General features: G+C 42.7%; 1 protein-coding gene across 5 annotated transcripts; it reads left to right on the top strand.

Moving 5' to 3' along the window:
• Window positions 1–80: 80 nt before the first annotated feature.
• Window positions 81–18380, top strand: fkbp15a (FKBP prolyl isomerase family member 15a). Of its 5 annotated transcripts, none has more exons than XM_071351245.1 (26): window positions 81–229; window positions 4176–4282; window positions 4593–4662; window positions 4862–4931; window positions 5641–5715; window positions 5814–5912; window positions 6539–6688; window positions 9643–9711; window positions 9995–10135; window positions 10290–10429; window positions 10531–10579; window positions 10721–10849; window positions 11082–11163; window positions 11257–11357; window positions 11488–11566; window positions 11676–11785; window positions 11996–12097; window positions 12298–12392; window positions 15063–15165; window positions 15275–15443; window positions 15619–15755; window positions 16112–16249; window positions 16426–16548; window positions 16639–16749; window positions 17149–17256; window positions 17469–18380. In XM_071351245.1, exons 1-26 carry the CDS (start codon window positions 183–185, stop codon window positions 17844–17846), a joined length of 2982 nt encoding a protein of 993 aa, XP_071207346.1. In that variant the 5' UTR covers window positions 81–182; the 3' UTR covers window positions 17847–18380. The 5 variants fall into 5 exon arrangements, with proteins under 5 accessions (XP_071207346.1, XP_071207348.1, XP_071207345.1 ...); XM_071351247.1 differs by having other exon boundaries at window positions 10718–10837; XM_071351244.1 differs by having other exon boundaries at window positions 10718–10849.
• Window positions 18381–18530: the final 150 nt, after the last annotated feature.

Below are 18530 nucleotides of genomic sequence, written 5' to 3'. Positions count from 1 at the left end.
GGTTACTGGGCCGTTTTACGACAGTGAGTTGACTAGTCAGCTGAGGCCATTCTACATGAAATGAAGGATGGAGGCGTGTTTGAAGTTAATCACTTGAACGTGTTGTTTGTGTGTGATGTTTCGCTAGACATAAAATACCCCTGTATTTTTCTATTCGAAAGGTACGACACAGACTTCTAGACATGTTTTGCGGTTATCAAGAAGGGGATTTTCTGTTGCCTAAAGGCGGGTGAGTTTACAGAGAAAAAGTAAATGCATGTGCAGTTTTTTTTTATTAGTTTGCGAAGCGCATTGTCTTTTGATTGGATCATTCTTCATACACTGAGAAGAGGGAAAAGTCATGTTTTTCATTGTTTTAAAAAAGAAACAACGTTTACAATGTGTTACAATGTAACTAACAGTATCAACGTTTATTAGGCTACAGACTATATTTAGAGATGCATGAAAACAATTCAAATAATTGAAAAGTAGTGTTGCAAGCCTAAAAATAATATAGAATTAAATAGTGATTTAGATATATATCTCATCTTCCTCCCAAATTGTGTTGCAGTCCTTAACCACGTGCATTGGATAAATCTTAACTAGAATTTGTGAGTCTGGAGATAAGTGGCTATGTTGAAACAGTGGTGCCCTATGGACTCAATCAAAGGTGGCATTATTGAATTTGGGGAAACTCATTTGGTGGAATGTGTGAGAGCCTCATAGCTTGGGTAGACTAAACAAACCTCCACTAAAATATGTGGTGTATAATGTTTGTTACTACTAGCCTATACGTGTTCTTCCAAGAAGTGTCAACAGTGTTTCCCTCCAAATATTTCCAAGCGGAGTGCAATAAAAGCCACCACATCAACATCTAGGGCCTCCTTTTAAAACAAAAACCATTCAATTTAAACCAATGGATTATGTAAGGGATAATCAACAAGGGACTCTGGGAAAATAATGAACTCATAGCCCCTCGTTGATTATCGCTTACTTGGGATGTGACAGAGCTAGGCTGAGAAGCCTGTCCCACCTATGCAATGGTAGGGAAAACAATGAATGGGAATATACCAATTAGACCACCTATGCTTTCTAACAATGTTTTCGGGTATGGCACCATAGCAGCATGGACCATACTGCTATATGGGACCATGAGGAGGAGAGAGAGACCTGGCAGGGCACACAATCTGTTTGCCAGCCAGCTCCTCTCCTACCTGCCCTCCCCTTCTCGGTGTCTTCTTCTTCTGGCACAGGGCCTCTGTCAGAAGCTACAAACGGGTGACAATGTCTGCAGTGTGGCATACTGACTACCTGTGGTGGGAGTTCCATGGGTCAGTATGTTCTGTGTTCTTTGAGAGAGAACCTAACCTCATCCCTAGGCTATTGTGCACAGAGGTCTGGAGTGTGAGACTAGAGATAACCTATCCGGTAAGTAAAGATGGGGTGACTGGCTGTTTGTCTATTGGTTGAGTGTTGAGTTTATTTAACCAAAGGTTCACTGCTTTGAGTGCTGCTGTAGTTAAAAATATGTTTTAGCTTTCTTGAGGAAGGGGCCACCAGGGGTGGGTTTAATAGATGTCATGGGATGCTGATCTCTATAGAGAGTGGATAGGCTTGCCTGGGGATGTCATGTTTATGTCATGTGGGTCTGATGTTCCCTCCTAGTAATGCACTTTTATATTGCATTTAGCACAGAGGGTGAGGAAAGGTTATATTTTGAAGAATGTCAGTAGTGTTTTTCTCTTTTCTAATCTTTGGAATATGTGGAAAATGTTTTGCATAGTAGAGATCATGTTCATTTGTAGCCTATTGTCTTGTAGCGCATCACATTATACCAGAAAAGACTTGTTCAACTTTCATGCAAACATTCATGCTGGGCACCGACTGTCTATGATATTTTATGTTGCTCTGGATAATATTGGCTTCTAATCGAAATGTAATGTGAGCGAATTGAATCAATCACCTAAGCAAACAACTAGAAAGCTATGCTGTCTCTTCTCTCTACCCCGGGAAGTAAGGTTAGGATGATAGGCAAGCTATGATAGAATTGTTTACATCCAAACAGATACTAAGTGACTGAATGGTGATGATACAAATCATGATACAAGTATTTAACCCTGTGTTGATGCCATCATCGTCTCTGCTACCTCTTCATTGGGCTGTGAGTGGATTGCATTGTTTCGACTAGATTGTGTCATTCCAAGCTACGCGTTGTGATGAAGTGATCAAAACATACTCATGCTTGTGTAAGTTCCCATACATGCACATACATTGTGTGTTCGTGCGTGCATTTGCACACGCACACTAAAACTTGTATGTATTGTTGCCATACACATATGGTCAGTTCCATGTAAATTAACCCATGAGTACCAGCATGTCTTAATGGACCCATGAGCACCAACATGACTTAATGGACCCATGAGCACCAACATGACTTAATGGACCCATGAGCACCAACATGTCCCTGAGCACCAACATGTGAAGTTTATAGGAGAATGTCAAATGAAAGCTAAGAGACACGTTCTGAGAAGTTTTAAGGCATACACATGCATTTTTCAACCATTATCCATCCCAAAAAAATTGAATTAGGAAAGACTTTGATTTGTGGTCAAACAGATGGAAAGGGGGTCTCAGAAAACATCTACCAGGAAACGGTCTGAAAAGGTATTAGAAATGCATCCAAACACAATGTTGAGGTGAAGACCCCTGCCAGCTAATATCAACACTTCTATTTAGTTTTGGTGAAATTATTCTGCCTTCTGTAAGTTTAAGAAACATTGCCTTGTGCCTTGAAATTCTGTTACTGAAAATACACATACAGACATCGTGAGTGGCGCAGCGGTCTAAGGCAGTGCTTGAGGCATAACTACAGACCCGGGTTAGATCCCAGTCTGTGTCATAACTGGCCGTGACCGGAAGTCCCATAGGGTTGCGCACAATTGGCCCAGCGTCCGGGTTTGGCCGGGGGGGCTTTACTTCACTCATCTCGCTTTAGCTACTCCTTGTGGCGGGCCAGGTGCCTTTTTAGGCTGACTTCGGTTGTGTGGTGGCATATTTCTGCTTTACCAAATGAGGAGAGTTACAAACTACACACCAGTCAGAGTTATACTTAAACAACATCTTTAATAATAATAAGCTTTGCAATAGCATTTTTTGACTTTCAATGATGCGCTATCTCTAATGAACCATTGAAAAGTACCAACAGAAAAGTACAAATCTTTTATAGCCAAGATACACCCCTCTCAACTTACACTGACGAACCACAGATCTTAGGTACAGTTCACAAAGGTTAAGATTTGTATGAAAGATATCTATAAAACATAGCAGACAGTTACTGCTGTGTCAACAGTTTTCATTGTAAAGACCAGTGTCTGGCCCCCTTACTCCAAAAGGGAACCGTCTCTCCCTGGTACAGCATAGAACAGAACCATTAGCTCATGTTCTCTGGAATGCTCTTTAGGTTTTATCACCCAAAGGATGCATGTTTTGTACAGATTTCGGTCTTTTCACTCTGTCAATTAGGTTAGTATTGTGGAGTAACCTTACTGCTTGACTGAGGGACCTTACATATAGTTTTATGTGTAGGGTACAGAGATGAGGTAGTCATTAAAAAAATAATGTCAAACACTATTATTTCACACAGTGAGTCCATGCAATTTATTATGACTTGTTAAGCAAGGTCTTACTCCTGAATTCTAGGCTTGCCATGACAAAGGGGTTGATTTCTTATTGACTCAAGATGTTGTTATTGACTCATTTTTATTCATTTGGAAAAACATCATTCCACTTTGCCATAATGGGCTATTGTGTGTAGGCCAGTGACAATTTTTTTCTTCTAAATGTAATAAATTAAATTCAGGCTGTGACACGACTAAATGTGAAAAGGGATGTGAATACTTTCTGAAGGCACTGTACATGGATTTAACAAAGTTTTGGAAAAAGGTGGACTTGTAAAAAATAAAATAAAATGTTACCAAACTTTGCATCTGCCTAGTTCTTCCAGTAAATGTGTTTCTGTAAAATGTTCTGTGTAAATAGTTAAAAGTATTCCTTGTGCATAGTTGTATGGTTTGTTAAACTTTTTAATTCAACGGTTTTTGTTTGGCATACATTTTAAAGTGAAAAATCAGTCTCAGTGCAATTCTGATATTTTGGAATTACCCATATACAGTATCATTGTGTTTGTGTGTTGACAGAGCAAAGCTAGCCTCTCTCTTTGATCTGGATCAGGCTGCCAGTCAGGGCAACGAGTCCTTCCAGTTCAGAGCCCCCAAACAACCGAAGAAAACCCCCACCGCTCTGAGTAAGACAAGTCCGAGGCCCTGTTTAAACACTGGTGAAATCCATTCCGTCCTTCCTTCCTCCCTTTGACGTAAACACTGATCCGACATGATTGGATAGATGAAAGTTATGACTCCTAGACAGCAGGAAGGATGCATTTCTTCAGTATTGTGGCTTGTAAAGTTTAAACAGACTTCAGACCACGTGTAAACGCTAATGCAATTCTTCCAATCCATACATTAATGGATTGGTGCAAAAGTTCACGTTATGGAAGTGTTTGAATATGGTCTGCCTGTTTTGTTTTTTTGTTAACTCTGTGTGTGTTTTCAAAGGCCCATCTCCTCAAAAGCCTGCATCAACTCCTTCTGTCCTTTTGGCTACTGCTGTTCATGCATTCCGCTTGTGAGTATGTCCACCAACAAGCACCTGAAATCCATATCACTAGATAGAGTTGATATGTCTCTCTCAGAGTTGAATGTGTATGTGAGTATGTCCATTACTAGTGTGCTTGAGGTGGTGCGTGCGTGAGAGCATATGCGTGTGTTTGTTGTTGTGTTCACAGGTCCTGTTTGATCTTGTCGTCATGGTTTTGTGTTTGCAGTGTGAATGGCCAGTACACAAAACAGGGGAAGGTGGGCGCTGCTATCCTGGGAAATCATCCAACCAGAGAGGTACTTGAGCTGTGAAGGATATGTAAAACTGGTGTCCGTTAAGAATAAACAAAGTCCAGGTGACGTGAAAAGGAAGTCTCCATCTCTTCACATTCAGTGCTTGGACTGAAATGGGTGCTGGTACTCATTTTGAGTGCTGTTTTTATTTTGGTGCTGGAACTCTGCAATGTTTTTTAAGTGAATATTCTATAAGAGGTGCCGGAACTCAAGCAGTAGAACATTTGAGGTGCTTGTGAGCTCCGCCCCAAGTCATGCACTGTTTACATTTAATCATATGATTTTCCAACTCAATTAATGCAGGGTCATGTATTCTGCTCTAACCACTTAATAAGAAATATGTGACTCAGTTAATTGTATGATCTTGAGATACTCTAGGCTGTTTTAGTGTAGGGTGAAAAAGGCTCATGATAAATTGTTTTAATATGTCTTGATACAGTAATAAATCTATGGCAAGAGTTTTAGCCACATTTTAAATTGAGTTTGTTTACAAATCTACTACACTTGATCATAACCAAAAGGTAGAAAAGTGATACAAACTATTGCATAAAAAGATTGTGTAAAACATAATGTAAGCCTGCCTTTGTAACTACCACATAAATACATGTTATTGTAAAGTGGGACCCAAGTTTATTCTGTTCATGCACACATCAAGTTTGTTTGCCTAGTCATTTGTCTGTCTTTTTCATCTCGTCTTGATTGTCTTCTTCAGTACATGATCCTGCTTTATGGAAGCCAACAGAAACCAATCACAACTGCCAAGATCCATCTAGGATTCATCTTCACAGTGAGTAGTACATCTTCCCATGATGTGTACATGCTTGTGTAGTTTTAACTGTGTGTGTGGTGTGTTTTACCTAGACTATATCTGATTTGACTTCTCAGGTTCAGCCAGGTAACTATGGAACATTCTACGATGACCTGAGGCACAACTGGTCCCTGATGTTTGACTCTGAGAAAGCTGGAGTGGACTTTTGCAAAGAGGTGAACGACGGAAGTAATTTTTTTTCTCATACTAGACAGGTATACACGGAGTGTACAAAACATTAAGAACGCTTTCCTAATATTGAGTTGCATCCCACCCCCTTTGACCCTCAAAACAGCCTCAATTCGTCAGGGCATGAACTCTACAAGGTGTCAAAAGCGTTCCACAGGGATGCTGGTCCATGTTGACTCCAATGCTTCCCACAATTGTGTCAAGTTGGCTGGATATCCTTTGGGTGGTGGACCATTCACAGGAAACTGTTGAGCATGAAAAACCCAGCAGCATTGCAATTCTTGACACAAACCGGTGCGTCTGGAATCTACAACCATACCCCGTTCAAAGGCACTTAACTTGTCTCAAGGCTTAAAAATCCTTCTTTAACATGTCTCCCCTTCATCTACACTGATTTGAAGAGGATTTAACAAGTGACATTAATAAGGGATCTTAGCTGTCACCTGGATTCATGTGTGCATAATGATTTGTACACTGTGTATATAGATCTCTATATATGGCTCTGGAAAAACAGATGGATGGACACATGGATAGTTTGTTTTATTGAGTTATTTGCACACAGTAAAAATCCATTGACTTGTTTTAATGTTTAAACCTTTACCCACCATTACAGCTGTGTGTGGCCAGATGGAACAGTGAGACCACTGTAGATACACTACTGACCCAGGACCTGCTGTTAGGAGAGGGACAGGCGGTGGACTATGGTGACACGGTAGAGGTGGCCTTCACAGGCTGGCTTCTACAGAATCACAACATCGGACAGGTGACAAATAACTCTGAATACAGCCAAAATAATTGTGCTGTATTCAGAGAAAATCAACTGGTTCTGACAAAATCAACTGCTTGTGACAAAATGAATAAAGGCTCAGAAAAGCTCAGAGCATTGGGCAATTTGATTTGTGGCTTTATAATTTATTTATTTTTTAAATGCAAAAGATCAGAAGATATTCAAACATTGACAATATACTGATATTCTAGATGCTGGATCCTATATTTCCACAATGCACCCTTCCTCGTACGGTGCTCATTAGTTTACCTAATGAGGATCGTGCTGGCAGAAATTATGACTCAAACTTTCTGACCAGTAGCTTAGCCTAGTATGGTCCTATACTCGTCATGTCAAACAGACTGACAAATGCTGATAATAATGTGAATAACCACTCCATTGTACAATTTGTGAATTTAAGTCTGACTTTGAATGTAGAGATGATCAGAGGGAAGATTTCACCATCAGGATTAGGATTTGGGCCAAGGTATGGATAGAGCGTTTCTGACGTTGCAGTCAGTGAAAGAGTAGATATGAGACCAGGCCTCCACATCATAAAAGGAGACCTGACCCTCCTCACAATCCATTAACACCCCCGCCTTCTGTGGTGTGTCTCTCAGAAAGATGGGGACAGGGTAGGTGTCACTGGCTTTGTACTCACACCCATACCTCTGCATAGTCCAGTATCCATTCTGAGGCCTTGGTGTTACATCCCTCTTCCTGTTGACAGACTCACTGTCTACTCCTAAATCCTACTCAGTATTGCCCGTAACCATAACCTCATAGTAAAATCTCCCTGAAGAGAACCCCTCAATTCCAAGGACATTGACAAAATAATCAAACCTCTCTGGGTAGTTTGGGAGATCATGTTCTTTGCCTCTGTTTTTAATTTGCTTCCCATCCTAGACAGGATGAGGTAAGGAGGTGCTGTATCAGGGTCCAGGGTCACATCTACTGCTGAATTCCCTCCAGCTCAACATCACCAAACCTCTTCACTTCACTCACAAGTGTCTCCTCCAGCACACAGCTCTCCTCACAGTCCCCAGACACCAATCACTGTGAACACTGATCTCAGACCAGTCCTTGGTGGGTGGAGGGCTGCACAGGGATGAGAACCTCTGGAGGAGTTGAAGGTGGCCCTGAGTGTGTGAGAGCTGTTCCAGCTCATTGCTTCTCCTCTGTAGCTCAGTGATTTCCTGCTCCAGCTCTTTAATGAGCCCTTCAGCTTGCCTCTGCTGCTTTCTGCCTCTCCTCAATCACCTCAATGATTTCTACCTGGCTTCTCTCAATGGAGAGCACCAGGGCAGTGAAGACCTGCACGTTGTCTCTTTCCATTTCTCTTGCTGAGATATGAGTGTTTGATCTCCTCAACCTTACTCTATCTTGTAAGCATCTTCTGGTCTACCTCTGCCATAACCTTTCCTAGTTTAGCCATTTTCTCTCTATACTCTTCTCTAGAGGGACAGTGTCATGTGGTCTGTTTTCAAGCAAAACACACGCAGACATGTCTGGTCACTTCAACAGAACAGATCCAGGAGTCTCTCGTGCTTCTTACGCATCCTGTCTTCCAGGTTCTCCACAGGGTCGATCAGCTTGTCTCTTTTAACCGGTGACTCTCTGAGGCTTCAAGTGAGTCTCACGGAAAGATGTCAGACACCAGGCAGGACTTCAGGGACTTGAGCGTTGTCCCAGTACAGATGTCACAGGAAACTTCTAGGGGTTGAGCAGGGCTTTGGGCTGGGCCTTGGTCTAGGCTTGGTGGCTTTCCCTTGAACTGACTTCCTGAACTGAGTAGCCATCTCAGAAATGAGAGTATTGATGCAAAGCTCCGGTTTCCTGTCGAATTTCTCCAAACACATGGGACGCCGGCAAGGGTCACTACTATCCCAGTACTCTTTGATACAGGCCATGCAGAAGTTGTCCACATGGAATGGTTACTGGCTCAGTGAACACATGCAGACAGATGGAGCACAGGAAGTGCTCCCCAGACAGCAGACTGCCGGAGGTGGCCATATCTAAACTGAAGGTGAAACCATTATCAGTCAGTTCGAGATCATTTCAGTTTGAGTCAACATGGTACGATGTTGCGATCCCTATGTGATCGTAACAAATCGTGACACATGGATCCTAACCAATTGTAAAGCATGGTTTTACCTTTACAGGGCAACATTGTGCACATCCTTAGATATTCATATTATGGGTCTTCATTGACAAAACCACAAAATGCTATAGAACAGAGGGATGGGGCTGGAGAAATTTAACCACCTAATTATATCTACTATATGGAGAAAAAAAACAAAAGGACAAGGTCAACATGATAGTTTCTAGACAATTTGAAGCTGTACATTAATGTATGTTTATGACATAGCTTACAAACAATGGAGTAAAGCAACCTTATATTTTGGGTTATGATCGAGTTATCATGAATCAGCGGCCATAATGTATATAATTCATGATTTAAAAAATTGCTGTGTATATCACAGGGCCTTAAACATATGCAGCAAGCAATAGAGTTTGGAAAAATCCGTCTCACCTCTGTTGGGAATGTCTCTGTGCTTTCAAGAGGCCCAGATGAGGCCCAGATAAGGCTGACCCTAGTAAATGTTTTATCAGAGAGGAATAGAGGAGGCCTAGTTAAATCTTTAGATTTACTTCTTTGAAGTGATGTTTAATAGAACATTGTTGTCCCCACCCACTTTTCTCTTCCTTGAGCACTTAACCCGTTACATGGCTGAACTCTCTCCCACCTTGTTTACTATTGTCTGGAGAGAGTCTAAAGGGCATGGATTTTACAACAAGAATTGTAGTTTTTTTTTTTCTTCCAGTGAATGCGTTTGTGTGACTGTCCTATTTCTCTCTTTCTCTCACTCACTTATCCTCTTCACAGTGCATGTCAATGCCAATTTGATCACCATTCAGCTGAATGTATTATATTGTTTTCTGTGTGTCAGATGTTTGACTCCAACGTGGGCAAAGACAAGCTGCTGAGAGTGAAACTTGGCACCGGTAAAGCCATTAAGGTAGGTTGTAGACCAGGCTGGTGGGAGGAGCTATAGGAAGACGGGAACGTATGGAACGTATGGAACGTATGGAAACCACCTGTTTGACTCCATTCCATTTATTCCATTCCAGCCATTACAATGAGCCCATCCTCCTATACCTTTATCCACCAGCCTCCACTGGTGTGGTGGTCAACTCAGCAATATGACATCACAACACATAGTGAGGCAACTTCATGCTTACAGAAAAAAACAAATATAGAAGAATGTGATGTTTCTCTCTCTCCTATCTCTCTCTCTTTAGGGATTGGAGGACGGGATGGTAGGGATGCAGAAAACTGGGCGTCGCCTCCATATTGTGCCCCCCACCCTAAGCTATGGGTCAAAGGGCATCCCCAACCGCGTCCCCTCCAGCACACTGGTCTACAATGTGGAGATCCGCCGGGTGGGCGCACACACACACACACTCACACATTCAGTTTCAAACGTCAAACAGTATCTCACTGTAGCCACGTGGAACTGTTTGTGTACCGAAGCTAGAGGGCGTAATTGGCTAAAGATGGCTGTCTAGATGTTCTAACTCTGTGTGGTGTATTTAGGTGAAGTTTGCTAAGGACAGTGGGTCGGAGCGACAGAATGGGGGATTAACCACCAACTCCCCCTCCCCAAGTGTGGACAGTCTGGGCTTTGGGATGTCCCCTCAGTCTCAGCCCCCCACCTCTATCCCAGCAGAGCCCAGGTATGTACCACTACCTTCACTGTTCCTCAGTGGGGGAGTTAGGAGGGTTTTTTATTTGGAGGTCAGATGGCAGGTTAACTCTTTGACTTTTCTGCCAATAGGGGGAAGCCTCTGAATGTGAAACCCAATTCAATAAATGAGCAACTGATAGTGAGTGTTATTTTCATTTAGTTTAACTTCTTTGCATGCTTACACACACACATTTTCACTCACATTTGCGCACACAAACTCACTCACTCACAGTCAAACAGACACAATCTCTCTCAAACAGTATTATCTTACATACAGCAGCCGGATACAGCCAAAGCCAAGTTGATCTCTCATATGGCCAAGATGGGTCAGCCCATGCTGCCCTTCCCAACAGGAGCCATCTCCGCCCAGCCAGACCACAGTGACTCCAAGACAGAGGTGGGCTCCATAGTGAGTCTGTCTGTGTGTCTGTCTGTGTGTGTGTGTGCCTTCTGTTCTGTATGGAATTGTGCATTCCCACAATTCCAGTTTTTGACCAAGTTAATGCTTTTATTTTGGAACCTGTTTGCCAGGTATGCTGGAAAAGGAGTACAACCTACAAACCTTTGTCATGTTTGACACCCATGACTGTGCCACTGACCTGTTAATATTCTTCTGTGTCTGTATCTGTGTCACCCTGCAGGACCCAAGTGAATCTCACCCTTCACATCACTGTCTGCTCCCCCAGCCAGTCCAGATGTCAGCTGCACCCCCTGTCCATGCAGGTAAGACCTCTAGTTCAGTGTCCATTTACATCCATATGTTTGGTAGATCCACCAGTCATTTGCTTATATTCAGGGTTATATTTTCTGTTTCAGTGCCTGAGGTCGTTGTGCCAACTGCTGCCCAGCAACCAGTGTTTATGGAGACAGTGGTCCCACAGGCTGTGGACTGTGGTGGAAGCAGTCATGCCTTCCAGGTATTGAATTTTAATTGAATAACCAATATTGATCTCCAAAGGGTAAATTTGAAATGATCCAATATGCTTATCCCTCCCCCCCCCCCCCCCCCCCATTTAACGACGTACTTTGGTACTACTCCATTCACAGCCATACCCATCCTTTCAGTCTGCCTTTGGTCCGTCCTACCTTGGTCAGTTCCACCCTCATCATGCAGTTTCATACCAGGGTAATGAAAATAAAATTTTCACGGTCACCTTGTCTAAGTGCAGTATGGCAGACATACTATTGTAATATGTTTTCAAGCTTTTATCTAAAACCACATTTGACCCGTCTAGCACCTAGTGACGTCACTTCCTTGTTGATGACGGAGGTGCGACAGCACAACACTGAGATCGGACAGGCTGTGGGGAAAGTGGCAGATAAAATCAATCTGTTGGTCTCCAAGGTCAGCAGTGGACTTGTTTGTTGTTCTGGTAACACTTTCTTGTATTGCATTGTTTTGTGTAAGTATGTATGACCTCCTCGTAATTTCTTTTAATGTCATAATGATCCTGTCAAACTGAGACATTATAAGGGCTCATAGCCTCATACATGCTTGTAACAAGTAATAAAGCATTGTAACAGTTTTAAGTCATGTTAACATATTTTATACCAGGTGGATGAGCTCCAGAAGCATGGTGGCGGCAACTCTCTGGGTCTGTCCTCGGTGTCCATGGAAACAGCCATGATCCTGCACAACATCCAGAGAATCACCCAGGTCAGTCAACTGTCCCACTAATCTACAGTGTCCTCCTCCTTTTCTGCTCTCCCTCATTCTGCACTGGTCTGGGAGAAAAAAAAAATTATTGTCCTGGTCTGCCATCCTTCAACTGCACTGGTGTGGGGAAGAGTAGGACTGGTGAAAGCAATTACCTGATAGGCATTGACCATTATAACTTCTCCATTTGGGTTCCACAGGAGAACTTGTTTCTAAAGGAGATGGTTCTGGAGAAGAGCACCCGAGTGGAGGAGCAGAACTGGAAGATCAGAGAACTCCTCGAGCAGAACCAGAGGTCTGTGTGTACTGTACTGTGTGTGTGTGTGTGTGTGCTTGTTCAATGGATTCTGTAGATTGAAAAAAAAAAATATATATATATATATACAGTACCAGTCAAAAGTTGACACACCTACTCATTCAAGGGTTTTTCTTTTATTGTTACTATTTTCTACATTGTAGAATAATAGTGAAGACATCAAAACTATGAAATAACACATATGGAATCATGTAGTAACCAAAAGAGTGTTAAACAAATCAAAATATATTTTATATTTGAGGTTCTTCAAAGTAGCTACCCTTTGCCTTGATGACAACTTTTTACACTCTTTGCAATCTCTCAACCAGCTTCATGAGGAATGCTTTTTCAACAGTCTTGAAGCAGTTCCCACATTCTGAGCACTTGTTGGCTGCTTTTCCTTCACTCTGCGGTCCAACTCATCCCAAACCATCTCAATTGGGTTGAGGTCGGTTGATTGTGGAGACCAGGTCAACTGATGCAGCACTTATCACTCTCCTTATTGGTCAAATTGTCCTTGCACAGCCTGGAGGTCTGTTTTCAGTCATTGTCCTGTTGAAAACCAAATGCTAGACCTATTAAGCGCAAACCGGATGGATGGCTTATCACTGCAGAATGTTGTGGTGGCCATGCTGGTTAAGTTAGCCTGAATTCTAAATAAATCATTGACAGTGTCACCAGCAAAGCACCATCACACCTTCTCCTCCATGCTTCACGGGGGGAACCACACATGTGGAGATCGTTCACCTACTCTGCGTCTCACAAAGACACGGCGGTTGGAACCAAAAATCTCAAATTTGGACTCATCAGACCAAAGGACAGATTTCCACCGGTCTAATGTCCATTGCTCGTGTTTCTTGGCCCAAGCAAGTCTCTTCTTCTTATTGGTGTCCTTTTAGTAGTGGTTTCTTTGCAGCAATTCGACCATGAAGGCCTGATTCATGCAGTCTCCTCTGAACAATTGATGTTGAGATGTCTGTTACTTAAACTCTGTGAAGCATTTATTTGGGCTGCAATTTCTGAGGCAGTTAACTCTAATGAAGTTATCCTTTGCAGCTGAGGTAACTCTGGGTCTTCCTTTCCTGTGGCGGTTCTCATGAGAGCCAGTTTCATCATAGCGCTTGATGGTTTTTGTGACTGCACTTGAAGAAATTTGCTAAGTTCTTGACATTTTATGGATTGACTGACCTTCATGTCCTGAAGTAATGGTAATGATGGACTGTAGTTTCTCTTCACTTATTTGAGCTGTTCCATAATATGGACTTGGTCTTTTACCAAATAGGGCTATTTTCTGTATACCACCCCTACCTTGTCACAACACAACTGATTGGCTGAAACACATTAAGAAGGAAAGAAATTCCACAAATTTTACTTTTAACAAAGCACACCTATTAATTGCAATGCATTCCAGGTGACTACCTCATGAAGCTGGTTGAGAGAATTCCAAGAGTGTGCAAAGCTGTCACCAAGGCAAAGGGTGGCTACTTTGAAAAATCTCAAATATATTTTGATTTGTTAAACACTTTTTGGAGTTACTACATTATTCCATATGTGTTATTATTTTAGAATGTAGAAAATAATAAAAAATTAAAATCCTGGAATGAGTAGGTGTGTACAAACTTTTGACTGATACTGTTGTCATGACGTTGGCCTGTGGGTAAGGTGTATGACCCCCCCACCCCCCCAATAAATACCTTTCTCCCTTTCCTCTCTCTCTGACTACGGAAGGACTCTTGAATAGCCTTTGTTAAACATAGAGAGTCTGGGAACATCAAACAAGTGGGGGGAAAGGAACCATATTTCGGTAATAGAACCAGTTGAAAACATGCGTTGGTACTTAATGAATATGATGTCAGTTCGGTTGTCATCTGAGACATTATGACTGATGACAGGACGACATAAACTGTATCTGGGAAAGTCTACACATTCTAGTTATCAGATTCACATGGAATTGTTGTGCAATTTAAATGTTTCAATATGAAACAATCTGTGAAAAGATTAAATGAAATATATTACAATTCATACATATCACAGTCAATTTATTTATAATTTCACAAGGAAAAGGTTTGGAAACCAAAGTTGAATAAAATAAACATACACATAGTTTACATGTACACACATCAACACCTCAGCCTCCATATGATTCATCTCATGAGGATAATGTAGAACTCTCATTACTTACACCAATAGAAGTTTGTCGCCCTGTCCCTAGGGGTCCACCGCCCTGCAGCACCCCAAACCTAACACACCCACACTTCAGGAGCTTAGTGAAACATGTGTACTAGGCCAGAGCCAGAGTGACAATCCACAGGACGGTAGACCCCCAGGGCCAGGACAGAGCGGCCTAAAGAGGTATCCACCCTGACATGGGTATGTTTTCAAAACAGACTCCTTTTTGTCTTACGGTATTCAATACAAGGCCTCCACACCTTATGAAAGTCGCCTGGTATACTCTTCATCTGGTAATAAATCAAATGTAGTGGGTCATGGCATTTCTATCTTCCCATTGTGGGAGGATAACCAGCCTTCCAATTAATGTCAATGCATTTCTTAGCCGCTGTGAATGCTAGGTAAGGTTGCACAGTATTTCCAAGTAAATAAAACAACGGGAAGATAGAATGTGAATCTGTAGACATCCTGAGATAAAAAAAAAGATGGTGTGTGTGACAGGTGTATGGAGCAGAGTGGTTTACTGTTGGAACAGAGGAAAGACGTGCTGAAGACCAGCAACCAACAGGACCAGACCAGCCTGCTGGAGGCAGAGCAGGACAAGGTAGGAAAGAGCAGAGGAAACTTACTACATTCACACAGTCTCAGACACACATGCACACACACTTAAGTCCCTCCCCCCACCTCTCTTACTGTCTCTCTCTCCATCTCAGCCGCACCTGACAGAGTACCTAGCCGCCTACTCCACCCTGGTCTCCAAGCTTCGGCTGGAGTCCTCTCTGCAGCGCTCTGTCTCCTCTCTGCAGACACAGCTCAGCCAAGCCCTGCAAGACAGGGAGAGCCACTGTACTCAGTTCAGCTCATTAGAGAGACTAGTAGAAGGTACAGGACTGGCAGAACCACTGCACTTGGATCCGTTTATTAGAGAGACTACACAATTTTGAATATCTTTTGAGTTGTGTCCAGCGTGCCGGGTGGGCATGGTTTAAACTTTTGGGAATGTTCTATTGGGTCATTACACCATGCTAACTAAAGAGGTGTGTGTGCGTGCGTACAGGGCTAAGGAAGGGAGAGGGGAGGGCGCAGGCCCAGTGGCGTACAGAGAAACTGAAACGTAAAGAGATGCAGCTGAGAATCGCCAACACGGAGGAGGTGCTACAGGACCTGAGGGCTGGGAAAGGCAACCTGGACAAGGTGTGTGTCTGTGGAGACGAGCAGGCTGGACCAATGAGTATTATCAGGCTGCAATACCACTGTCCCACATGGTGCCAGTATTCTTGTAATAACTGTTTGGTATAAAAAATAATCCCCTGACATTTCTTCTACAGAATATAGTACACTTACCCAATTCTGAATATACCCCTTGTTCCCAAAGTGTGCTCACTTTCACTCACTCCCCCTCATTTATACTAATCCAATGCGTTTAATTCATTGAGTGGGAAGCGGTATAACCTCTGTCGGAGTCCCCATCACACTTCACAGAGGAGAAGGGGGGGAGAATGGGAATTGGACTTTGGTCTTGATCTTGTAACACTGTCGGTCTCTGTCAGATGCTGTCGGAGAGGAAGAGGAGGTGGCAGTGTGAGCATCAGCGTCTGTCTGAGGAGGTGGAGGAGGCGAGGAGGAGCAGCCAGAGGGAAACTGACAACCTGAGGGCCAGGAGAGGAGAAGTAGAGCAGGGGGAACAGGTATACACACACACACTCTCTCTCACACACACGATGATCCAGACTAAATACCAGCCATATCAGTTGAAATGTTGCTACATACCCAACATTATTATTAATAATTATTTGCATGTAATTATGCTTAACATTATGTAAAGCATTAAACCTGCAGGCTTTAAACGTGTGTTTATCTAAAGGTGGTGCTGGATGTGAACTGGCAGCAGGGTGGGTATGAGAAGGAACTACATAGCCGTGAGCTAGCAGAAATCACACAGCAGAGAGACATTCTGGCCAGGACACTGTCAGAACTACAGGAACAGGTGAAGGACATACTGAGTGTGCACACTCCCTAAACATTAGGAAATGTAAACGATTCAAACAGTTGAATTCCAATGCTCTCTCGCTCTCAGTATATGGCAGCACAGAGCAGGGCAGAGACCACCAGGAAGCAGCTAGAAATGCTATTGGTTGAGCAGAAGAGGCATGCCCAGCAGCCCAATCAGGATGCAATGGCAGAACAGGTGAGTGTTCCAACATTCACCTCAGACTAGTCTGTACGTGATTGGAGTAGTGTTTCTTAATCCTGGTCCTGGGGACCCACCATTTTAGTTTGTCCCTAGCACTATACACCTGATTCCACTAATCACCTCATCAAACCTTTAATTAGTGGAATCAGGTTTTTAGTGCTTGGGCAAAAACTAAAATGTCCCTAGGACCAGTGTGAAGAACTACAGGAGTAGAGAAAGCAGACTTTGGGTGGGGGGGACTGATTTTTTTTTTTTTTTTTATCTACCTTTGCTCTAACAAACTACTCCAATGAGCAACACCAAGAGAAATTAACTTCCACCTTCTATATTGCTCTCATTCCTACATCTCTCTGATCAGTGATCGTTTCAATGGTTTACATGTGTTCCCTCCAGGTGAAGAGAGTGATGAACGGAGTGTTCCATTCTCTGAGAGAGGAGTTCGGCCTGCACCAGTCATACCAAGGAAGCGATGTTCTAGGAGTCATGCTAAGCACCATCAAGGTACAGTGCAACCAATACCTGGTTTCCATTTCACATTGCCCTGCAGATAGTGAGGCTGGACCAACAGTTGATCATCGCTGCTTATGGGTGGTGCCCATGTTAATCCTTTTAACACCCATGGGTTGTCCTGCACCAGTCATTTGAATCCAGAGTATGACATTGAGCATGTTGTTAATGTAAAATATGTTGTGTTAACGCTCCCCATCCTACAGAGTGTCACCCTGGATCTGCTAACAGCTCACAATCCAGAGGAAGAAGAAAAGGTGGAAGAGGAGGAGAAATGGACAAAAGCTGTGGAGCAAAATAGGAGGGATGATGACGATAACGAGATGAATCGATCCAATGGATCAATACAAGAAAAAGAGGACAGTGGAGTTACTCAGACAGCCTGGACCTCTATTGTTAGGTCCTTGTGGTCTGAGGTTCAAGTGGAGGAAGAGTCCATCTATTCAGAAGGCCTAGAAAACAAAGCTGAAGACACACCAAGTACATCCAGAGAAGAAACGTCTTCTAAGGCTTGGACTGGCTCAGAGAATGGCCTAACGCCATCATCTCTCGTGGTTCTTACAGCCTCTCGCAGTCCAAATTGACCAATCAAAGCAGATGGAAGTTGTACCTCCCCCACCATTGTAAAAAATATTTTGGAAGCTATACAAATGCATTTATTAATGTCCACATTCGTTTTATGCCATGCTTATTATTTGTTTTAACATTTTTATTTAACTAGGCACGTCAGTTAAGAACACATTCGTATTTACAATGACGGCCTACCCTGGCCAAACCCCAACGACGCTGGGCAAATTGGGACCCTCAATCACGGCCGGTTGTGATACAGCCTGGAATCGAACCAGGGTCTGTAAAGACGCCTCTAGCACTGAGATGCAGTGCCTGAGACCGCTGCGCCACTCGGGAGCCCCTATTACAAACACCTTATTTGGGTTTGAGTTAACAATATTAACTTTTGAAATTGAGATTTTCTTGGACAGTATAACACATTCAGTATATTTCTGTTCAGGGCAGCTAAAAAATATTTGTTTTAAAACACATCCCTACAACTTCATAAAACATGTGTTTTTTGTCTTGTAGTTCAGGAATTCATGTCTGAATTAAATGATCAAAACGAACTTTCACATGTTTGATTTGCGGCCAGAGTACTATCAAAATGCAGTTTACATTTTATTCAAATGTCAGTGCATTAAATGACTAAGATAATGCACTGTCAAATCACAAACCAAGGAAAGGGTAGAGCAGATTTGCATAGGCTTTTTCCATCA

Source organism: Salvelinus alpinus, chromosome 18, assembly GCF_045679555.1.
Source record: "Salvelinus alpinus chromosome 18, SLU_Salpinus.1, whole genome shotgun sequence".
In the NCBI taxonomy this organism is placed as follows: Eukaryota; Metazoa; Chordata; class Actinopteri; order Salmoniformes; family Salmonidae; genus Salvelinus; species Salvelinus alpinus.
Note: the sequence above shows the minus strand (reverse complement) of the source record. Positions and strands in the feature narration are given on the sequence as shown.

Coding starts and splice junctions, on each gene's coding strand:
- fkbp15a (XM_071351244.1), top strand. CDS start 183: ATGTTTTGCGGTTATCAAGAAGGGGATTTTCTGTTGCCTAAAGGCGG. Junction 9,712..9,994: donor GCACCGGTAAAGCCATTAAG/GTAGGTTGTAGA, acceptor CTCTCTCTTTAG/GGATTGGAGGACGGGATGGT. Junction 15,756..16,111: donor GGAAAGGCAACCTGGACAAG/GTGTGTGTCTGT, acceptor GGTCTCTGTCAG/ATGCTGTCGGAGAGGAAGAG.